General features: G+C 44.7%; 1 protein-coding gene and 1 pseudogene across 3 annotated transcripts; one reads left to right on the top strand and one right to left on the bottom strand.

Annotated features, from left to right (window-relative positions):
• The first annotated feature begins 14,712 nt into the window (after positions 1–14,712).
• LOC136517055 (protein NDL2-like) lies at positions 14,713–17,910 on the top strand. Of its 3 annotated transcripts, none has more exons than XM_066510568.1 (11): positions 14,713–14,916; positions 15,503–15,602; positions 15,714–15,811; positions 15,912–16,000; positions 16,119–16,179; positions 16,274–16,360; positions 16,446–16,523; positions 16,604–16,660; positions 16,784–16,839; positions 16,934–17,066; positions 17,160–17,904. In XM_066510568.1, the coding sequence occupies exons 1-11, from the start codon at positions 14,851–14,853 to the stop codon at positions 17,379–17,381; spliced, it is 1,047 nt and encodes a 348-aa protein (XP_066366665.1). In that variant the 5' UTR covers positions 14,713–14,850; the 3' UTR covers positions 17,382–17,904. The 3 variants fall into 3 exon arrangements, with proteins under 3 accessions (XP_066366665.1, XP_066366666.1, XP_066366664.1); XM_066510569.1 differs by having other exon boundaries at positions 14,800–14,916; positions 15,902–16,000; positions 16,124–16,179; positions 16,931–17,066; positions 17,160–17,909; XM_066510567.1 differs by having other exon boundaries at positions 14,836–14,916; positions 16,931–17,066; positions 17,160–17,910.
• LOC136517054 (ABC transporter C family member 8-like) lies at positions 17,902–23,984 on the bottom strand (annotated as a pseudogene).
• Between the last annotated feature and the right edge of the window lie 386 nt (positions 23,985–24,370).

Below are 24,370 nucleotides of genomic sequence, written 5' to 3'. Positions count from 1 at the left end.
CTGAACAGACACGTTGATGCTAGGACACCTCCAAAAACGACCCTGTCTCTGACTTCTCCCTGCATGTGCATGAGTGTCCGCCCTTTGCGTCATGGGTGGTTGGTACCATTTCCCTAGCCATACCCTGTTCTTCGCACATGCACATGGCCCCTGTACCTTGCGTTACAGTCAACAGGCTAGCTAGGGCTGGGGACTCAGCTATACACTTCTGATTGGATGGTTTATATCAAATATAAACACAAACATACCATAACAACAAGTGTTCAACAAAAGTTGCTAAGCACTTTTGTACAACGATTCAACATGAGTTTTTTCTACTCTATGGAGCATTGCTCCCCCCTTCACCGAACAGCTCGACATCTTCGGCCAACCTCTTCGCTGGCTCTTCCGCATCATCTTCCAACCTGGCGATCTTCTCCACGTCCGTGCCCTGGGTATACCCAGTTGCCACCCGTCGGAGATCCACTGAAGGGTAGTGTGACCATAGCTGCACGAGTGCGTGGACGATGGCTCCATGGGCGGCGCTGCATGTGAACTCCTTGAAGTCCACCCATGCTGTCTGACAATGATCCACGACCGATCGGTATGGCCCGTCTCCGGGTAGCCATGCCTCCTTGGGTTGGTCAAGATCGACGCAGTCTAGCACGGGATGGATTCCTATGATCATCATCTCTAGCTTGTCATCATAGGCTTTCACTTGCTCCACGAGCACCTAGAACTACGCCTGAGCCTGGTGTCAATACTCTACAAACAAGACAGTCGTATGCTAAGCATGTGCTTGATGCCGCACAAGTCAAAATAGCATGAAAACACTCATGTCGAAAATCTTTAGTGATTTTCTCGACCTTCTCCTCTGCTTTCTCCTTTGCCTCCTAAAGCTAGCCGAAGGCCTCCTAGGAAAGGCCAAACTCTGTCTCTAGTGCTGTGTATAACAGTCAAACATCTCACAATGCTGAATATCAGCAAAGCAAAATTCCGAGACCTACCTTTCTACCGATCAGTGCTACCGCTGAGCTACGCGGCCATCGATTGGCCTGCCATGTCTATTTGCTGGCGCTCCTTCTCCAACACTAGAACCTTCACCTCTAGGTCTTCCCTATGGTGGCACTCTTAGAGCAGGCATGCCTGGAGGTCTTTCACCAATGCTTGTAGATTCTTGTTCCCCTCCAGTACTGGAGTCATCTCCTCTAGCTACCGCTGGCGTTGCACGGATACCTTCATCACATTCTATAAGGGGCAAATGGATTAATAGACTGCGCTCTTTAAAGGACAAAGAAGATCTCTTTAGGCTTACCTCAATATGGCCCATCATCGATGTCAGATCAGCCCTCAGCTTCTTTGTCTCTGTGCTCGCCTCCACCTCCTCTAGCATCTCAAACTCTTCGCCGTGCTGAATGACTATGCGGAGGAGTTGGGGAGGCAGGGTAGGCTCCCGCACTATCTATTCGAGCTTTACGACAGCCACCCACAAAGGTGCCCTCCTTGGCTACTATCGCTCTCGGACAGAGCGTCTGAGCGCTACACTCACCATTGACGCCACTGCAGATGATGCTTGTTCAGCAACCGTGGGTGGACCTTGCGCCGCACTACTCGGTGTGTCCCCCGTAGGCTCCATACCTGCTCCGGCAAGGCCACTTGATGTTGCCACAGCATCCCATGCCCCCTCTACACCAGGATCGCCCTCATCATGCAATCCACCACCAGGCGAGGTTGGTCCAGTTGTTGAGGGCTCCTCCATAGTAGGGGCGGTCGGTTTCGCAACCATTAGTTGCTCCATGTTGGGGGCAACCGGATCTGCCCTTGCTTGTGCTTGCTCGGCGTGGGGAGCTACCAGCTCCTCCATGTGCCTTCCATCATCAGTAGCCGATGGCTGTAGGACCTCTGTCGACTTCGTACTATGACAAGCAAAAAATTCATCAAGAAGTAAACCATTGTGCCAAAGAAATACGGCAAATAAATAAGGCACTGACAACTAGGACTCCCGCTGCACACCTCAAAACCTGCATCCCTGCCTAGAACTGGTCTACCCAGCAGCCAAACCGCCTAGTGTCTCCATCGCCGCCACCAGAGTCACTTGCGTGGTCTTGGGGACTATGGTGGTCGCATGCGCTGCCACCACTAGAGTTGTCTGCATGGTTTCGGGGCCTGCGATAGCTGTCTGGGCCATCGTTGATAGCGCCACCTGAGTTGTTGCTATTGGTGCCACCCACGTGTTGTCTGGCGTTGTTGCTGCAGCCTCCCACGTCTACCGCCTCTCGCATGTCTTCACCCCAGCTGGCGTAGACGGTGGGGGCATCACGACCCTTGGCGAAGGAGGCGCCACTTGTCCATCATTGTCCGACAAGCTCGATAGCACCACCTGTCATCTTCGATGCTGGGTGGACGCTCCAATGGTTACTGGACTCTCCTCATGGCGAGACGATCTAGCTGTTTTTCTTCTTTTTGGGGACGGCTCCTCGCTAGCTGGCCGCTTCCCCTAGAGCTTCTCATGGACATACGGCGTCTGCTCATCTTCATCTTCGTCATCAAGGTTAGCCGAGCTATCCCCACCAGCCTTTGGGCTAGTTTGATGCTGAGGACGGCTCGGCCGGACATCAATACCCCTCAGCCAGTCAGCTGACGGCACCGCCGAGAAGTATACCGCCCGATCCTACCCACAAATCTTTAGGAAAACGAATGAGTATATTGCTACAGATAAGGGATCAAGCAACACTAAAAAGAAGACTCTTACCAGTGGTGGAAGGGTCCCTACACTAAAGGCCCTCTGCTGATTGTCGATCCTACAACGCCCTACAAGGTTAAACAACACTCCAATTCACCGCATGACTTTGTCCCGGTTAAACAACAACACTCACGGGTCCCATCAGTATCTCCCCTGAATTCATATTTGGGATGTGCTCTCTCCTTGCTGGGCTGGCATCGTCGAAAAGTGAAGTTCATTGCCACTATGACCCCATCCACCCTTCTCTGATCGATCAGTGCGAACAGCTCCATCACTTGATTTATCCCATTGGCACCAGGTCTCTCCAACCACTTAGCGTCGCTCACGGGAATCTGATCAATGTCGCATGCCACATAGTGTTCCCCCTGTGGCATATGTAGAACCATCACTGCGCCCAATACTTCACATTCATGTTTATCGGGGTGGTGATGTATTGGCCAACCATCCCATCCTGAGGCTGCAAGTACGCGCGCCTACGATCCTAGATCCAGACCCCCCTTGGGCTTTCAAACAAAAGAAGTGGCAGAAGAGATCAAAATGCGGAAGAATGCTGAGATAAGCCTCGCAGAAATGGATGAAGACAGAGACATGAAGGATGGAATTCGGGCCCAGATTGTAACACCCTAGGTGTTAAGCATGCATTTAACCTTGACATTGCATGATCGTAAGCATCCATGAGCATGCATGAGCATGAGCATCTCAATTACTATCCTTTTGTTGGCTTATATTGCATGTGTTATCACTTAATTTCATTACTTATGTTATGGTTTACATGTAACCAATGTATGAAATGGGTGTGGAACCTTAGGAGTACCTTAAACATGTTTAGAATAGCAAAAGGAACAACTTTGGTATTCATGACTAAGGCTAGTTTAGTCCCTAAGTCATTGATATGGTGTATGGCATCAAATTTAAGTTGTATGTTTGACCAAGTTTGAACTATGTCATAGAGTCTTTGCATGGCAAAGCACCCTTAAGAAAAGTTGTAGTATTTGAGTAGAGCAACAACTTTTATTTTTGGGTCATGAGCTAATTCAGTGCATAGCTTGGTCTTTTTGAGCTCACAAAAATCAGAAAAACACAATTTCCAGCACTTAGAAAATTTTCTAAGTCTTTTCAGATTTCCAATTTGATTGGCTCGAATTTGGGATGATTTTACTCTGTATTGGTTGAGAATTAGAACTTGATCCTTTAATAGAAGTTGAAGATGGTATATAGGGCTTCAACTTTGGTTTATATTGTTTGCGCTAATGAGCTACGAATTAGGAGTTTGATCACCTCGAAAACACGCTGTCAGGCTAGGGCATCACCTCTGATGGTCGAACTACATCGCGTCTACAGTGCCGACTGGCTTCAGAACTTGAATGCCGTGTGGAGGCCGTGTGTCCCCGTCGGCGTGCTCGATTAGGCCACGTCGGGCCGCAACTCGCCCACTCAAGCCCCAGCGTTCGCCCATGACTCCCCAGCGCTCGCATTTTCATTTCCTGCCTTCTCCTTCGCCTCCCCGTAGTGCCCGTAGCAGCCGTAGCTCGCCGCCATCGCCATTACCGGCCCCAGCTCACACCACGTCCCTCCTCCACCACCGCAGTAGCTTAGTCGTACTCCTACCACACCACCACACCCACATTTGCTTGCTAAAAGCGCACTGTAAGCCGTCGTGCCGCGCACGACCTCACTGTTGTTTCGACGCTGTGCTTCGTCACCGTGGCCGCACCATCTCTGACCACCATTAGTCATGATTGGGTGTGCTTTAGAGTCACCTTAGGATGTAGAGTCTTGGTGTAACCCTAGATTGCGCTATCGTGGTCACCTTCGGTGCCTCGCCGTCGAGCCACACCGATGCACCGCCATGGTCGCTGCCATTGTCGTTAGCTCCGACAATAGGTCCAACTAGGTAGCTCAACATGTGCGCAATGTCGTGGGGATGCTTGTAGTACCGATGCCGTCGCCAGAAAGGCTCGCCGTCGGTGAACTCCATTTGATCCACGTCGAGCAGTGCCGCTCCTCTATTTTTCTTTCACTGACATGCGGGCCCGTCTGTTTCGTGGACCCCTTATGTCAGCGACTGTGGAATAGAAAGATAGTTCATTTATTTCCAGATTTGCATGCAACTTTGGAAAATCATAAGTGGAGTTATAGAGGTCCAATTTTGGTGAACCAAATTTTGCTGTGTTCCTCATAAAGTGTAGTTTTTTATAAAAAATATGAAATGTACATTGTCTAGTATTTTTCCTGGTGATTAAAATGTATTTAAATAAGTGTTTTTTGAATGTTACTAATCTTGTAAAATAGATATCTTGAGCTAGAAAAATGATAAAATTGTGATTCCAATTTTGTTGGTTTTGTATTGACATTATCTAGCTATGAAAAATAATGAACTTGCTGTAAATTTAATTGAAGTAGGGTCTTTCTATTTATCTAGTAATAAATGATATTTTCTGAGGAAATTGTAGGGATAAAAATATGTAACATATTGATATGCAAATTTTTGTACAGTAGTATGGAACTAATAAGAAGCTAGGAAAATATATAATATGTTGTTTGACACTTTTCTATAGGGTTTACTATTTTCACTAAAATAGGCCTTGCTAGCTTGTCATTTTTGTAAAGGATGTTATACATGGTCAAATGGCATGAAACTTTTACAGTAGTCTATTGGTAGCACTTGGAAGTCACTGTAATTTTCTAAGAATTTATGGTGCACATTTGTTATATGTTTGTTATTTTCCCTAAGTATCCAATTAAATTGATAAAGGCATTTAAATAAATAGTTTGGGATTGACCATTATGTTTTCTTGAGTGTATTTGATGTTCTTTAATTGTTGGTATACTTGGTGTTGTCAAATTTGGAATGCTTATATGCAGTATAAATATTATTGCCTTATAATTCGAGTTAGAAGGGTTTTTGGACAGATTCTGTGGCTTGGTATGGCCTAGTGAAAATGATGTTTGCTGTAGAAATGGTTAATAACAAAGTTGTAGGTAACTTCTTAATCTATCTTGTGTTAAAATTTCAGGGCAATAGGCCAAAGGGTTTAGGAGTTATAGCTATTTAAAGTTCGTTTCCCAAAGTGCTTGTTCTCTAGAATTTCTGAACAGCACTGGATAGATTGCCTGTTTTGGTTAGGATAGAGTGGCAATTAGCTTTTGGTGATTAAATTAGAGTTGTAGGCAATTTTATAAGATTTCCATAAAGTCTAAGATCACAGCATTTGGATAAGTAAAACTCCAGTTATGATGTTAACTTGTAACTGCCATGTGTAGCTTAGAACTTGCATTCTGTGAAATTTGCAAGTAGATAGGGAAGAGATATGCACCTACTCAGTTAGTATGGAGTTAGCATTTCCATCATGGTGTAACTTAACATCATTATTGCAGCATGTACCTTTCCATATCACATCATCTATGATCCCTCTTATGCATACATGAGACTTACTTATGCATATGCATGTAATAGGTGCAACCAAGGAAGTCATGTTGGTGGAGCTAGACGACGATCCACAAGAGGAGAATCCAAAAGTGTAGCACCAGGAGGTTCCTAGTGAAGGCGAGCCTAAGGTTGATCATCTCCCAGAGTGCCCCGATCATCAGCCATCAACGTTCGTGAAAGGCAAGCCCCAGAGCATTGTAAGCCTCCCTACTTTATTAATGTCACCAAAAGTTATTCGTATTGATGCATTACATCATAGGAGTTGTTTAGAAACACTTGCTACATATTACCTTCCTTGATCAGAAATATCTACCATGAATCCTATTGAAGTTCAGGAACATTTATCATGCTTAGCTATGCTTAGACCGGTAGAAGTCGGGTGATTTCCTGTCACCTGCGAGCTATAGGTGATAACTTGATCACGGTTGGCTATATTGTGCTATCGTGGAACATAACTTGGTATTATTGAATAAATGGAGACTGGGCAGAGTCTTATATTGTGGTATCATAGTGATTCCATCTGTGTCTTTTAAGGACCGACCGTTGAAGGTTCATCTTGTCATGTTGAACACATGCCTCTCACATAGTTGGCCGGATAAGTCGTTCCGACCACGAAACCGAGTAGCTCAACTCAGGCTAGGGACATGAGCAGTTAAAGTGTGCACCCTAGAGGCAGTAAGGATGTGCGAAGAGCCAATGGCGTAAGCCCAAGGGCGGGTTAGAGTCCCGAGCACCCTTGGCAGATTGGTTGTATCTTTGAGGGTGCGGCGCTGGTCCTACCCACGATTGTACTTGAGTTATCCCAAAGGTGACCTAATGCGACCCTAACGGGGAAGTATGGGTGTGTGTTAGGAATAATTCCCCAGTTGGGTAGGAATCGATTCGAATCGTCATCTCTCCCAGATAGTGAGAGCCGTCTGGAATACACTTCATCGTAGTAAATGATGGAAATGTTGGTTATGAGATTATGCAAGAACTCAACTAGATATGGTTATTATTGTGATGACTTAATGGTACCAACATATTTGGCATAGGATAGTTGCTAATCTAGAATGAGATAGGATTAATAACTAGTGATTCACAATTAAAGATATGTTGGATAACTTATGCTCTTTCTACAAATAATGTCTACCAGCTCTACTTATAAAGCCTTGCATACTCCTTGGTGTCTTAGTATATTAGTTGGACGGGTAAGTCTACCTAAGTACCTTCTCATACTCAGGGTTTTATTCCCATTGTTGCAGATAACGTTATGTATCATGGCTACTGCAAGAACTACCTTGCTCCTTTAGTGGATGAGGACAAGGACCATGGGCAATGGTCATTCTATTTATCATCTCACCCTTGTGCTTTTGGTTGGAGATGACTATGACACTGGCTTTGTATTAAACTATGTGTGATGTCGATGTGAAACTACTTTGCTTCCGCTACTTTCAAACTTGGTTTGTAATAATTATTCGAACTCTGATGTATGAGAAATATTTGTAAACTGTGATGTAACATGTGATGGGTTGTGTTGAATCTCTACGATCTTGGTTTGTATGTTGGTTGTTTGAGATCCTTCATGATTTCGTCGGACTACAGGATTTATGTGGGCTCAAGTATGACGGTTTGATCGCTTCGATGATTGCTATTGTACTTGTGCTCTTATAAATTGGACAGTTTTGTGACACAGATTGCAAATACTAATCTCATAATAGTCAATCAAACCACGGAGGAACAGATGGATTGGAACACCAAATCCACGATAGAAATAATCTTCAAAAACTACTAATTCGTCGCCACGAGGAGTCAAAAAGCTCTCACCACGAGCCGGACGCCATCCCACCTTTACCCTTCGGGTAGCACGCCATCCTCCACCAACCGATTGAGTGTCGCCTCGTTGCTAACGGACCCCACCCATTCCTCAGCGCGATTGAGCTCGCGTGATGCTCTACTCGAACCGTAGTGGTTTCTTTTTGAGCACCATCTAACAGATTCGTGGCCTGGAGGAGACTGTGCGCTTGCGGTTTCTCTAGTGGCAGAGCAGTTGCCAGGCGAAGCGGTGTGGGCGCAAGGAAGAAGATGAAGTGGGGAAGAGAAAGTGGCGAATGTGCGTCGGGGTCACGGTGCTCTTATAATGGTTTGACCCCTGACCTTCCGCCTTCTAGGGTTTTTAGGAAACTGCGCCCACCGTGCCGCATTCTCTCCCTACATATTAGCGCGCCACTGGGCTACTAAGTGGGCCTAGTGGGCCACCGCGTCAAACCGTGTCAAACACGGATTGATATTCAATGCTGAGCGTTGCTACGACACGATATTTTCTTTCTTTGACCCTACTACAAGATTTTTTCATAATCTTCCAGCAGGCTCAGGGACTACGTGTGTACACGTCATCTAGTGATGATTGTACTGTTTTTCTCAGCTAAGCTGGGAACTGGTTCAGCACCTGAAGACTACTACTTTGGACCCTGGTACCACGAGACTACTTCACCTAGTGCCAGGCTCGGGGACTAAGTGGGTACACTTCACCTTGTGGTGAATGTGCTTATTTCTTTGACTTAGATCTCTTCAAAGCGGCTAAGTTCTTCTGCGCTAACTAAGTCAAGGACGCCACGCGACCCACTTCGACGCCCGGAACCTAAGTGGGCACACTTCACATAAGATGGTGACTTTGAAATTTTTTTACTTAAGCTCCTTACATCCTTCTAACAAACCTTGGCTTTGAGTGTGCTTGGCTCCAGCGACCAGACAAACAGCTCAAACGCATGCTCAGACAGCTCAGACACATGTTGAAATAGCTCGGATGGCATGTTCAGCAGCTCGGATGCATGCTCAACCGCTCGGACAAGCTAAAGACGGTGTTGCTCAACGGATGCAAGGCGCTCGGGGACTAGCTGTGGGGGTATAACCCCCGATACCAGTAGGGCTATGCATGGGCCGAGCCACTAGGGAAGGTCCAGCTCACAAGACTGTGCATGGGCCACGCCACCAGTGGAGGCCCAGCCTACAAGACGACACCGTGCAAAGCATGACACAGGTCGGCGTGCCTCGCAAGACTGCGTGAAGATCGTCGATGATCTAGGAAACCTGCTCAGATATGCTAGATCCCGTAATATCTGTTACTTCCTATCTTGTAAAACCGATCAGGATAGATCAACCGATCTGTAACCCTACCCCCCGAGTTATATAAGGTGGGTAGGGACCCCCCTCGTTTTCATCTAATCTCTCATAATACAATCCACAAAGACATAGGACATAGGGTATTATGTCAAGTTGATGGCCTGAACATGTCTAAATCGCTGCCTCTTGCATTCTGTGTCACCATCTAGGTCCCTCACGCGCACCTCCACCGATTCATCTACTACCGTGGGCATACCCCTCAGTAGACTGACGGACGTATTTTGTCGACAGAAATGGAGCAACAGGCGCTGGCGTCCGGACGCGGGCATCCGTCTGGACGTCTGAGCACTAGCCATACCCTTTTAAAAAAGAGCTAGCTCATAGAATCTTTTATTGAGTGAGAAGGAGAGAATGATGGGTTAGTTTTTCATAAAGAGCCAAGATCAGACACTTTCTATAATTCATAGGGACTATGCTCACACATTTCTTCTATATACTAGCATGTTTGCTTTCTCTATTTTTTTCTCTTTTTTAAGTTCATATAAGCTAGAAAGTTGACTCTATTGTTGAGGGTGCCCTTAGGCGATCAGTATTGTTGGCTCTTGATATTTAGGAGACAAGAGTTGGGCCCTGTTCGGCATAGTTCCACAGCCAGCTACTGCGGCTATTTTGTGCCAAATAAGGTAAAAGAAACAGCTCCGCCAAGGAGTTCCTCAAAACCTGCTCTCATAGAGGATTGGTGGGGTGAAGCTTAAAATGTTTGGTTTCTCTATTTTTTCTCTTTTTTAAGTTCATATAAGCTAGAAAGTTGATTCTATTGTTGTGGGTGCCCTTAGGGGATCAGTATTGTTGGCTCTTGATATTTAGGTGACAAGAGTTGGGCCCTGTTCGGCATAGTTCCACAGCCAGCTACTGTTGCTATTTTGTGCCAAATAAGGTAAAAGAAACAGCTCTGCCCAAGGAGTTCCTCAAAACCTGCTCTCACAGAGGATTGGTGGGGTGAAGCTTAAAATAGTATCTTCACTAAGCTCAACCTAGCCATGGTGGGCCCTAGTGAGGATAGAGCCCCGTTTTTGCCCCTAAATGGAGGAGAAGAGGCGCATGGGGGACCGGACACGACCGCCGTGGTGCGTGGGGAGGACCGGCCGCGGCCGCTGGGGCGTGTGCCACATGGCCATTGGGGTTCATGCGGGCGCAGCTGCTAGCTCAGAGAAGAAGATACCTGCGGTGAGGGCCCAGTGCACCACCTGGCACAGGAGAAGAAGATATCCACATGTGAAGGGCCGATCGGGATTAGGGAAGAAAAGGGAAATAGAGAGGAGAACGTAAGAAAAAATATAAAGAGGAGGGCATTATGGCCATTTCATCCTTTTTGTGTCCAACATGAAAAACTATTTTGCCAAACGGCAGTAGAGCTATTCGTGGAGCTGAAGCTGACAAAATAGCTCTAGTGGTGAAGCGGAGCTATGCCAAATGGTTGAAGTGGAGCTATGTCAAAGGTTGTCTTAATGTTCGTATTGAGATTGTAAACCATAAGGGTTGTGAGCTTAGGCCAATCTTAGTAGGGATTGTAAATCATGGGGGATTGTAAACGTTGCCTTAATGTTCCGCCTTGCAGCAAATGGCACAAAATCGGTTCCAGTTCCAGTTTCTTTTTGTTAGGTTATCTTTGGTTAAAATGACACCCTTTTAAGAAACCACGAACAAGTATTAATTTTTAAAGGCAACCTAAGATGTCAAACAGCCTATGAAAACTTAATCCTAGTTTTGATGAGGTGTTTATACATGGAATTTACTGTGAAGGAACCATTTAGTTTCATATCTTGTAGATTTATATTTCAGAAACATTACTACTAGATGTACTAAAAGTATATGCATTTGTAGCCTAATTTTGGTGTAGAAAATAGGATACAGCCTAAGGCTAAGAATTGGGTCCTTGGTCCCATCATATGATCTCATCCAAAAGTGAGAATCCCTAGTCCTTTTAGTAAGCTGTGTTAGAGTCTTATCTTTAAAGTATTTATTCCTTAGCATTTGTTGCCACAAACCATCTTCATGCAAAGTTTAAACCACGTATGGTTGGAAAGTAGAAAAGTATCAGTCCAAAAACCATTGAGGTTTTGCATGAATTTTTTTAGAAAAACTATCAAGTTTGAATAATATTAATAAATATATGAAAAAAGGATATTGTGCAAACTTTTCAAAAAGACTAGCTCATGCCCGTTGACATAATCTACCTTAGGGAATGACAATGAAAATCGTAATTAGGCAAAAACCGTGTTGAATTTGACACCATACAACCGAACCTATCTTGTACCCCAACTGCACACCAACCCAACCCAATAATCTGGTCGATGTAGCACCACTCAGGACGGTGAGATAAAAAAGATGCCTTAACTGTGACCTTTCTCAGATAGTGCAAAAGTGTCGCAATTTTGCCAGCACCACTCGGAAATGTGATGCTCTAACAGCTTGGCTTTCTGTTATCCATGACATGTTAGGTCAAGACCAACAGAACACCATCACAAACAGCAACACGGAGTAGACTCGCTGCTTCTCCACATTCGTATGCCTTTGGGGCTTTGAGCGTGTATATCCAAAGGGCAATGCTACGGTACAAATTTTACCGACAAGGAGGTAAGATCTTAAATCAATCTGAGCCATTCATTTTTCACATTTTATGAATTACTTAATAAATTAAAAAATCCAGGAAAACAAACTAGAAATACAGAGGAAAATTCTCCAGATCTCGTAATCTTGCGATAACATGGAAGCGGGCTGGCCTTCCTTTGTATACATGCATGATTGATTCAAAAAATATGTTACGCACATGAGAAAGATTAGCAAACAACGGGAGTTCAAAATAAACACGCATATGAAAAAAAAAAAAGTTGTCAGCTAACACAGGTAACACATGAGGTATACGTACATGCATGAAAAAAAATCGATCAATTATGTTTAAAGTTTGTAAACTAACACAGGAGGAAACGTAGCACATGCATAAAAAAATCAATTACATTCAAAGTTTGTAAACCAACAAGTGGAACACGTACATGCATCAAAAAAAGTTGCTAACACGACACTAGCTAACATAAAGGTGTTACATGCCAAAAAAAAAAGACTCAAAAAAAAAACTAACATGATAGTTAAATACATCACGTCCAAAGTTTGCAAACTAAAAAGATTCACTATATCCTATAAATCATGCATACATCAATTAGATCTACAAAAGAAAAATTATATCTAGAACTTTCTTAATTTATCATACTTTACAAAATAAAAAATAAAATAAATACATATTTCATCTGATCATAGCCATCCGATCTATTTAAATGAATGGTTCACAGTTATTTGAGGGTACCACAACAAAGCCCATATCGAAATTCCAAAAGCAACGAAAGTGTCATACGTTTATTTCTCCATCATTGTTTTTTTTATAAAGTCCATCATCGTATATGGTCATAAGAGAAATTAAATGAAATGACCAAGACATTCATGTACTTTTCCGGTTATGGATTCCAGATTCCAGTAGTGGTCCTGTAAGTAGATAACACATTTATTGTTTTGCTTCCAAAATTTAGCATATTTCCTGGTTAGTGAAATGCACCCGGGTCTTTACACTTTTCCCATAAATTTGACTGTTTTATTAATAGTTAAATTGAGCATTTTATTCCTTCAGCTTTTCAAGTTATTTATATTTAGTCGAGGTCAGGATCCATGTTCTCACTTTGAGTAACGAACCTTTTAAACTATTTACAGCTCCAGGACCCAAGTATTCAATTTGAGACACTACTATGGATATAATTTCTAGAGATAGCTTATCTTAAACTCTTATAAAGCAAAACCCCAGTAACCTATTTTTCTCGCTCCACAGCCCTCCACATTATCGTTCCCTCCTGGCCCACACATCTACCTCCACCTCCGTATCCCACCTTGCCATTCAAATCGAATCTGTCCATCCATGTGTCATTAACTCAAGCATGTTGTACAGTATGATCCTTTCCCATTCTACTTCTGAATGCACGACGACCTTAGTTAAATAATTTTCATTCTAATCACCTTCATAAATAGCCTCTCCATTCTTCCATCCACTCACACGCATGGGCATCATGCCTTTTAGTGCTTTACGTTTGATCCTTTCTCATTCCACTACTACATGCATGCAACATGCAACATTTTGTCCTTTCGAGAAATTAATTGCCATTGGTCTTCATGTGTACTACTTTGTTGGATGGTACAACAATACCATATTTTTATTTCACTTTTGTGCATGTTTGTGCAAGATCAATTTATTTGTCATTTACAAGATATCACTTTAAAAAAGTCCAGTGGCAACGTGCGGGATATTCACCTAGTTTTTTTAATAAAGGCGGTCGAATCAATAGCCATCTCTAAAAGTCATTCCCAAAACAAGCCTGTTTTCTACGAGGACGGTTGCTATTTTCAACCGCCTCTATAAATGTCCCTATCTTTAAAGATGGCTCTAGATGTAGCCGTCTTGGCAAATGGATTTCTAAAGGGGGCTGGATTTAGTGTTGCTTCTAAAAATGATTTGTAGAGGTGCCTGGATCTAGAGCTGTCTCTAAAATACGTACAACACAGTAATTTTTTTTTTCAAATGACCTTGAATGGAGAAACGCCCAAAACCAAAATTGTAGATCTCGAAGAACTATACAACTTTATAGTTCACAACTTTTTTATTAGAAATCATCTATCCAAAAAAATTTATGTTTGAATTTCTCACATTTGAAATCATCTATCCAAGGAAAAATATGTTTAAAATCATAAATGTTAGTATCTTTTTATATAATTTTGATAAAATTTTAAAACGTTTGACTCCTAAAAAGTTAGAATTATACAAACTTGCCAAAACGTTTATTGGACAGAGTCCGCTAAATTGATAGGGCAATGGCCGAAAATTATATGCCAAAACTTTTGAGGACTAAACCAAACAATTGCCATGTATTTCTTTCGGTTTAAATTATAAAACGTTTTTAGCTTTTCTAGATATATATATTTTACTATATATCTAGACATACACGCTATTTGGTTAGGTCTACGGTAACACGTGTAAATGAAATCAGTTCAATCATATCTCCCACCGCAAACATCTGCAGCTTTAAATCATTTACGTTTGTATTATCAACAATAGAACAAACAACTCATGGTATATATCTAAATGCATAGCAAAAGCTATATATTAAAAAAAAATCTTGTAATTCAGAATGAATGGAGTATATTATAAAATTATAAATCATCGCGTGACAGCAAACCAAGTCCCAGAGTGAGATTGAGTGACAGCATGGGCCCAGAGGTCAGAGGAACGGCGACGACGGCGAGAGCGAGTGCTAATCCAATCCGAAACAGTCGGGCCTCGGCCTGGGTTCGGCAGACGGCAGGCAGGCAGGGGTACGACCACCCACCCGGTGAGTTTGACCCCTCGCCCGTTCGTCGGTGAAGGGATGACCAACCGCACAGCATCAGCAGCAGCAGCCTGCGGCGCCGTATATATAGCCGCCCACGCGCGGTGGCGGAGGCGGTATGAGCCCGAGCCGAGCAAGGGGGGGCCTGGCACTAGGAGGTCGCGGAGGGAGCAATGGCGGAATCTAGCGGGTCGGGGTCCGTGTCGGTGGACGTCGAGCGGATCTCCTTCGGCGGCAAGGTCCGACGCCATGAATTGTGGGCGCGGCTCTGTTTTCGCAATTGTATTTGGGTTGTTTTTCTTCCTTCGGATTTTAGTTAGTTTATTAGTTGGCTATGGTTATGGGCAGGGCATAATTGAACTGTGTTTGGTTTCTTATGTGCTTTGTACTCCTTTCTTTCTGCTTAGAAATGATAGGTTCGGTGAAACTAAAATTTATAGTAAATGGGGGTTTTTGTCTGTCACGTCGTCAAATGCTTTCACTTTTCGTGCTTTCTGTACCCAAAGTTGTTTCGCTGTTTTGTCATCTCTATCTATCAACCACGGGTGCACAAAATTCTGCACTGTTGATTTCATTTTCATAGTTTTGTACTTGTGCTGTACAATAAAAATGTTGGAATTCTAGTATTTCTTCTTGAAATTGCTACAAATATTTGGTCCATGTGTTCATCTGTTATGAGAATCATCCGATATTTGCCAAAACTTTGTTTGTTCCACTTCCAAGTTGTTCCTTTCTTTTCTTTTCTTTTCTTTTCTTTTCTTTCTTTTTTGGCCTGTGTGGTCAGTGCCGCTGAAATATCTGCTAATAAGTGAGTGCTTTTTTCAGGAGCATCTTGTGAGGACGAGATGTGGTTCTGTAACCGTTGCCGTGTATGGAGACGAGGACAAGCCTGCGCTTATAACATACCCAGATGTAGCTCTGAATTGTAAGTGTTTCCAAAGATTTTCTAATTTACTGATAATCTGTTATGACTGAAATCCACAATCGGCATACGAACATTGTTTATATCTTTCTGTTTCCTATTTGGCTTGGACAGACATGTCCTGTTTCCAAGGATTGCTCTTCTGCCCGGAAGCTGTGTCTTTGCAGCTCCACAATTTCTGCATCTACCACATCAATCCTCAGGGGCACGAGGTCAGTAATGGTGGTTCAATCTTTGTGATGCGATGTGCTTGGTTTCTATTTTGAGTTGCTTACATGATCTTTGCGATGGCAATTGTTAAGAGTCCTACAGTTGGGAGCAGCTCCGATATCATCAGATGTGCCGGTGCCATCTGTTGATGATCTCGCTGATCAAGTCGCAGATGTGCTTGATTTCTTTAGGTATTGTATTGTAACATGGCATTAGTCCTAATAGTGCATGACTTCTTCATGCTACAGTTTTTGTCCAAAAAACATTCATTCGATAACCACGTGTCTGATTTTAGCTGACTTCATTCAGTTTAGGATCTGTGATGTGCCTTGGTGTCACGGCTGGTGCATATGTTCTCACTCTCTTTGCGGTAAGTGCTTTTAAGAGTCGGACTCCAGACTTTTGATTTAATAGAAAATCACTATCCTATGCTGAGCTAACAAGGATTTTATACTCCTTAATAGACGAAATATCGGGAGAGGGTAATAGGACTGATGCTGGTTTCCCCTCTGTGCAAAGCCCCATCATGGAGCGAGTGGCTGTATAATAAAGTAACTTCACCTATTAGTGACAATTTACAATTTTCTCTCGTGCCTAGAAATGCTAATGAATTAATAATGACAACTCATACAACAGGTATTATTAAATTTGCTTTATTATTATGGGACCCAAGGCCTAGTCAAGGAGTGCTTGCTTCAACGGTACTTTAGCAAGGTAGGTTCAGATCTCAATATTCTCGTCTTGTTTTCTTGGGACTCATAGTTTATAGTTAACGTACTGATATAAGTCTGCAGAAACTGCGTGGGGATGCACAGTATCCTGAATCTGACATAGTGCAAGCCTGCAAAAGTGTTAGTCTCTTATTTTTCAATTTGGATATTCTCTTAGTTGTAGAAATACATCATAAATACCAATAGTTTTGCACATTTATCAATCGTCACCTTGTGGTTGCTTACTGTTAATTTTATATGCAGTTACTTGATGAGAAGCAGAGTGAAAATATTTGGCGGTTTCTTCACTCAATAAATGAGTATGTTGCCAATCATTTATTTTATTTAATGAATTCGCTAGAGAATTCATCTCTGGAATCTTGATGCTCATATGGGTTTCCCCTCCACCAGCAGGCATGACTTAACAAATTTGTTAAAGAAGCTGCAATGCCGCACGCTAATTTTTGTCGGCGAGAACTCAGAGTTCCATGAGGATGCTATCCATATGACCACAAAACTGGACCACAGATACTGCGCACTAGTTGAGGTAATATTTGGATGTACGTGATGCCATCTCCAGATAGAAGCATATCTGGAACAAAAAAGTGGTTACTCAGATTACTTTCCGTGTTAACTGCAGGTGCAGGATTGTGGCTCCCTTGTGACCGAGGAGCAGCCTTATGCGATGCTGATGCCAATGGAGTACTTCCTTATGGGATATGGACTTTACAGACCGTATCAGCTAAGCAGCAGCCCTCACAGTCCAGTAAGCCCATGCTGTATATCGCCTGAGCTGCTATCTCCTGAGAGTATGGGTGTGAAGCTGAAGCCGATAAAGACTCGGGTTGCCATCAATTTCTAACACTGGCAAGTGGCAAGCAAGCCTTTTGCATTAGAATGAAAACGGACTGCCTGTCTTAGAAACCAGGAGACAGCCACAATCTGGTTGCTCAGGAATAGAAGTGGTGGTCACAACTCTGTTGTATAACATGGCAAATGGCCATTTCTGTTGGAGATAACCTATATAATGTACATCACAAAAAAAACAGGGCATAAGGGGACCCTGTAGTGGAGATAACCAGGATGTGTCTTTGTTCAATTAGTTTGTGTAGTCAGCTTTCAGCACAAATGTAAATCTCAAAGTAGTTTGACAGAAACAATAAGAATCCATCTCCAGGGTTTCATATGTTGAAATTTCATAATGACAAAATTTTGTCATGTGTTGCGCTACTGCACCTGCTGTTTCTGGATTACAAAGGACTAGATATACACACTTATTTTGATTTACTAACTACACACAATGCAGGTCATTATTCTCCTTGAGTGAACAGATAAACAATGTATAGCCGACAGGAATAATCTTCTATGCAGTGGCCATGTATTTATACTACAATTCGTCCAGTTTCCTTGCAACTTCAGTTATAGTTGGACCAGTACTCATCGACAAGCTTACAAAATGCAGAGTTCTTATTTTCCATCAGAATTGATGGCATGTTGTACTCGATCATCTTGCCTGCAGGTATGAGAGAAATTTATTACATGAACTTGGCTATACTCCAGAAAGGCTCTACTTTGTATCTCAGCCAGAATGGTTAGGAGTGGTTACCGTAGGAAAGGACCATGACCATGTCACTGTCTGTGACAGTTGGAACCTTGTGTGCTATGGTGATGACTGTGCAACCTGAAAATTCTTTCTTGATCACCCTCTGCAGGATGGCGTCGGTGGCCGAGTCGATGGATGCTGTCGCCCCATCAAGGACCAGTATCTTGTTCCTTCGGAGGAGAACACGCGCAAGGCAGAAGAGCTGCCGTTGACCGGCGCTCCAGTTCTCGCCGTCATCACTCACTGAAAATGTCAGGATGATTAGCAGTCAGAGAGCTTTCAGTGCTATGCAGCTCTGACAAAAATTGTATCTGATTGGTTCAGAGTGCAGCGTCATGCTCACCTGGTGATTCAAGTAGTCCAGGAAGGGCACTGATTGTTTTCTTCAGTTGGCACTTATCTAAAACCTGTAGAAGACTACTGCATTAGGGTCAGGATTAACCACCGTGTGTAATACAAGAAGTTCAATGTTGCTATATTGGTATATATACTAAAATACTTGGTCCGGCAAACATTTCAGAAGGTATATAAGTACTAATCTGCAGCTCAGATTTAGTTTAGCTGACCTCCCAGATATCCTCATCAGAATGCAGACCCAGAGGATCCACATTACTCCTTACACTGCCTCTGACAAGTGTTGGCTCTTGGGGAATGATGCTGAGCTTCATCCTCAGATCCTTCAGTCCAATGGTGCAAATGTCAAGGTAATCAATGAGTATTCGCCCACTGTATGGATCAATAAGGCGGAACACTGCACTCAAAAGAGTCGTCTTCCCACTCCCAGTTCTGCCAACAACTCCAATCTTGTTTCCAGCTGAAAATGTGCAGGTGATTCCGCGCAGAACCGTTGGCGCATTTGGCTTGTATTTGACCTGAAAAACATGATTCAGTATGAACATCTGGGAAATTGATAAATCATTTGAAAGAAAAACAACTCTAGAGCTTCGAGTCACTGAGCCTGTTCGCTGGTTGGTTTTTGGGCTGATAAGTCCGGCTGGTGCTGGTTTGTTGTGAGAGGAAAACACTGTTGGCTGGCTGATAAGCCCTGGCTGAAACCAACAAGCGAACAGGCTGACTTACTCTCAAATTATCCAAATCGATTCTTCCTTCAGATGGCCATGAAGGAGGAGGCCTTTTGTCAGGGATGACAGCCGGAGGCTCTTCTGGTAAATGCATGAACTGCATGATCCTCTCCACAGATATTATGTAATTTTCCAGATTTGAGTAGAATCTTGTTAAGAACACTTGAGCAGAAGAAAGCGTCAATGCATATGAGAGACAGAGACCAAGGAATCCTACGAAATAAAGCAAGAGCATAATGAAATGGTTAGAAGATTCAAACCATGTGCTCAACTATCTTGACAGAGACCAAGGAATCCTACGAAATAAAGCAAGAGCATAATAAAATGGTTAGAAGATTCAAACCATGTGCTCAACTATCTTCCTAAATAAAACACTGTGCAACTATAAATTCTCTACCTGGAGCATCAGCTCCCTCCGGTAGTGAGACAAGAAGGATGGATGATGTGATGATGACCAAGATTTGCAGTGCTTCTACACGCAAAAGCACCCACTCCAGTGCTGCATTGGTGTAGAAGAACAGTGTAGCATCTGTGTCTATGAGCTGAAGATTTCTCTGAATAAACTTCTTTGTAGCTGCAAAGGCCCTTATGGTGGTCACTCCCAGCATGGACTCTGCCACAAAGTTCATGACAGGTGCCTTTGTAGTTCCATTGATCCTTACTAGCTCCCTCGCCGATGCAATGTAGTACCTCTGCAACATTACCATAATTATCATTTGCCTCACCATGCCAGAGCAAGGAATTGAGTTCAGAAATGGTGTTCACCTGAATGTATAACAGAGCAATCACAACAGGAACGACCACTAGTACTACTTGCCAGGTAACCATGGTCATGATAATTATGGTTCCTGCCACTTCAATTATGCCCGAGATGACAAAGCTCATCGTATACGGGATGTCAAAGTCTAAGATGCTAAGATCAGACGAAGCCTGCACAGTGAAGAACATAGTCAGCAATTACATACATTTCCTAAGATGTCAACAGGTAGTAATCGATATATTCGGAATAGTTTACCCGGGTCATGATCCTTCCAGTTGGAGTGGAATCGAAGAACAGCATTGGGGCCCTGAACAATGAATCCATGAACCCTGAAAAGAACTCCGTCGATGCTTTCAGGCCAAAGTGAGCAGCAAGAAGGCTCCTAATATAGGTGAAGAGGCAGCTTGCAGCTGCCATCACTGCATACACTCCAACCACAAGTACGACACTAAACTGGCGGCTTTGAATTGCAATTGCAAGCCAATAAGTTGCCAGGCATTGCAGGATGACGAACGCACATATGGTTTCAGTCCAGCTTCTCCTAGTTCCCTCTTCTCCTCTTCTGTAAGTTGGACCGACAGGAGATTAGCATCAGATATTTCTGCTTCGCTGTTCTGCGGTATCATCCGCATTTGGTTCTGAAGAAATGTGCCTGGCTCTTCTGCTCCTTTGCCACAATCCTGGGAGTCTAGTGTTGTTTTTGAATCCCTATGAGCGTTTACAAGCAGGAACCCTGTTTACAAGCTGTTCAAATGCTGTGCCAGACTGCAGAAGCACCTCATAGGTTCCTTCCTGAGTTATCTCCCCATTTTCCATGACCTGGGTGGAAGGATATATACGCTTAACCAGTGACAGGTAATTGTTTCAAGATAGTTAATTTATAGTGCCAAACTCACTCACCAGAATGTTGTCAACCTTGGAAAGGAACTCCACTTGATGTGTCACAAGAATCACAGTCTTGTTCTTAAGTGCTGCCATCACACAATCCTACATACATTCAGGAGACATATCAATGAAATGATCAGTATCTATGACAATAATGTTTCAGATGCATTCTTACATTGAAAAGAGTAGCAGCTGTATGTGCATCAACAGCACTGAAAGGATCATTGAGAAGGTAAATGTCGGCGTCGTTATAGACCGCTCTCGCGAGCTGAATCCTCTGCTTCTGTCCTCCACTCATGTTCAAGCCTCTCTGACCAATCTCTGTCAGGTGCCCATGCGGAAAGTTCTCAATGTCCTTGTCCAATGCACAACACCTTATCGCCTTCTCGTAATCCTCAGTGTTCATGGGCTTCCCAAAGAGTACATTATCGCGTACAGTGCCACTCTGGATCCAGGACGTCTGTGAAACATAAGCAACTGAGCCAGACACTGATACCTGAAGAACAGAAATGGGGAAGGGGAATAGTTCATGTCATATGCTTGATTTGATACTTAAAGAGCATTTAATTTTGAACAAATGTGCACTACTTGACATACCGATCCGGAGATTCTTGGTATCTCGCCAAGCATTGCGCACAGCAACGACGATTTCCCTGCGCCGACAGGCCCACAGACCGCAATCTTCTCACCCCAAACTGCCCTGACACTGATTTCTTTCAGAGTTGCAATGGCCTTGCTCGGCTCCCAGCTAAAGAAACCATCTTGCTCGATGAGGCTCATGTCGGAGGCTGGCAACGGCATGGATGTCCTGTCCACCGCGTCGTCCTGGAACTCATCCTCGGCAAGGAACTCGCCAATGCGATCCAGCGATATCTTGACTTGGATCATAATGGACATCACCTCTGGCAGCACCCTCATAGGCTCCGACATGACGCGCAACGTGGAGAGGATGGTGAACACCACGCTGGCATCCAGCGGCGCGCTCCGGAGCGCGGCCGTCCCCGCGAAGATGACGGCGGAGATGATCGTCGGAGACATCCAGTACAGAGCGCTGCCGTAGGCCTTCTTGACCTGCGTCTCAGCAAGCCACTGGATCTCGACGTCACGCAACCGCTGCACCGTCTCCCTGAACCTGTCCTCCCACGAGTGCACCTTGACGATCTTCATGGCGTTGAGCACCTCCTCCATGGCGCGCTGCCTCTCGTCCTGCGCCTGCATGAACCGTGACTGGTACCGCTGCAGCATCCTGGCGAGAGGGACGTTGAGCACGCCGCAGACGGCGACGGGGGCCAGGCCCGGCAGCGTTCCGGCGCCCACGGTCCAGAAGAGCATCGCGATGGCGAGGGCGAGCTGCAGCGGCATGCACCACACCATGTGCAGCCAGAACGGGAACTCGCCGATCCGGTACGCGTCGACGGCGATGTAGTTTGCGACCTCGCCGGCGGAGTGCCGCGTCCGCGCCTCGCTGGACAACCTCAGCTGCTTGTCAAAGATGGCAGCCATGAGCGCCGAGCGCATGCGCATGCCGAGCCGCCTGGACCCGAAGAACCAGTGCCTCTGCGACAGCGACTCGACGACCTTCATCAAGAGCAGGCCGGAGATGAGGGCGATTCCCGTGGCGAGCTCTCGCTCCCGCTGGTACGAGTAGGACACGAAGCAGTACAGGATCACCGGCACCGCGCCGAAGGACAGTGTCCGGAGCAGCGTGTACAGCGCCGTCAGGAGGAGGTCTTTCCTGTAGCACGTGGCGAGCACCCAGAACACCAGATTGCTTGTGCTTGTCCTCCCGGCGGCCGTCTGCCTCCGCCGGAGCCATTCCTCCAGAAACGTCCGGCGCGCCTCCGCCGCCGCGTCGTCGGCGTCCAGCGGCGGGATGTCGCCGAGGTCGAGCGGCTTAGAGTACCCGAGGCGGAGCAACGGGTCCACCCACTTGAAGGTCAGGCGGCTCAAGTACCCGGCATCCCCGAACGCCGCCTTTCTCTGCTCCCCGCCCCCCGCCGTCGTCAGCAACGGCTGGGTCTCCTCCTCTCCACCATCGCTGCGGAAGGAGAGATTTCTGCAAACACTTACTGCGCACAAAAGAAGCATCGAGCTGAAAACCCACGACGCGATGTCAAGCACGTCCATCGAGCTGCCCCTGACGATCTTCTCCACGCTGTACGCTGTGGCCATAGCTGCAAGCACTGCCCACCACGCCATGGCCACAGCACGGGAGAACCTGGTCGGCCGAACAACCAAAGAAACCGAGACGACAATCCAAACCACCGCTCTGACGAAGAGCTCTGCCCTGGAAGACGAAGACGAAGAGGAAGAAGAGCCCCATGCGCCGGAGCTGATGCACGCAATGCCAAGAACGGCGCAGCAGAGAGAAGTAAGAGAGCACAGCCACGGCAGGTCCCTTGTGCGAACCTGAATCTCATCGCGCAAGCAGAGACCACCAAGCTCAGGATGTAAACGGCGAGGAGAATGAGATTGATAAGATCGATCAGGCTCCTGTGGAAGCACAGAGATTCCATGTTAAATCCGAGATGATCTCCGTCGCAGGTTGATGCGAGCAATCGGCTGGACACTGGGACAACAAAGAGGAGTAGGTTAGGCGAGAGGACATTAACAAAAAGACGACGAATTTAGAAAGAAAAATATCGCACTTTCCATGAAAAGAAATCTGGGAATGCAATGGTTTCAGTACGGATATAGTAACTTTATTGCTCCTTTGCATCTGCTGCAGAAGAGGAAGATCAGTTCCGTGAAGAGTTGGAGGCGGAAGGATAGCTTTGGATACTACCTGCTCCCTCCGTCCCAAAATAAGTGACGTTTTTGCTTCCTGAGAAATAACTATCGGCAATTATATATTAAAATATATAAATATTTATGCTAAGTAATTAGTATCATCGAAAAGATTTTTTTGTCTAGTTTTTTAACAAATTTATTTGAAGATGTAAATATTACACGTATTTTCTACAAATCAAGTTAAATTTATGGCACGAAAACCTAAATCATCTTTTATTTTGGAACGGAGGGAGTACCTGGTAAGATCAACGGACGAGGAGCCATTGCATTCCTTGTTTGATTTCTCCACTGTCAGGCTGCTAGGAACCTACTAGGACAGGGAAGAAATGAACATGTACACTGCCACCTAAAGCCTGGCCACAAGTACACGGGTACTCCTACCGTCCACGGGGGCAGTTATCTGGCATGTTCGGGAGGGCCGTAAACAATTATGGATTATTTACTGCTAGCTGATTTAATATGTGAGAAAAATACTGTTTTTTTTTCATCGATGGTCTCAGAAAACAAAATACAGTACAGGACTGTCAATCTTCCAACGCAGACGCAGGCCAATAGCCTTGCTGGTCCCACCAAACGTCATTTTTCTGGTTCTGACAAACATGTGAGCAAGCCATGGGCGGACCCAGCCTGATTTCAGGTAGTCAAGGACTACTTTGGCTAAAATTATTATTACTAGTTAGGTCTTGTTTAGATGCCATTTAAATTTTAAGTTTTTTTACTTTCTTTTTATC

The sequence above is a fragment of the Miscanthus floridulus genome, chromosome 17, assembly GCF_019320115.1.
Source record: "Miscanthus floridulus cultivar M001 chromosome 17, ASM1932011v1, whole genome shotgun sequence".
Classification (NCBI taxonomy): domain Eukaryota; kingdom Viridiplantae; phylum Streptophyta; class Magnoliopsida; order Poales; family Poaceae; genus Miscanthus; species Miscanthus floridulus.
The sequence above is the reverse complement of the archived record's forward strand: the minus strand, read 5'-3'. Positions and strand labels throughout refer to the sequence as shown.

Coding starts and splice junctions, on each gene's coding strand:
- LOC136517055 (XM_066510567.1), top strand. CDS start 14,851: ATGGCGGAATCTAGCGGGTCGGGGTCCGTGTCGGTGGACGTCGAGCGG. Junction 16,001..16,118: donor GATGTGCTTGATTTCTTTAG/GTATTGTATTGT, acceptor GACTTCATTCAG/TTTAGGATCTGTGATGTGCC. Junction 16,661..16,783: donor TAGTGCAAGCCTGCAAAAGT/GTTAGTCTCTTA, acceptor TTTTATATGCAG/TTACTTGATGAGAAGCAGAG.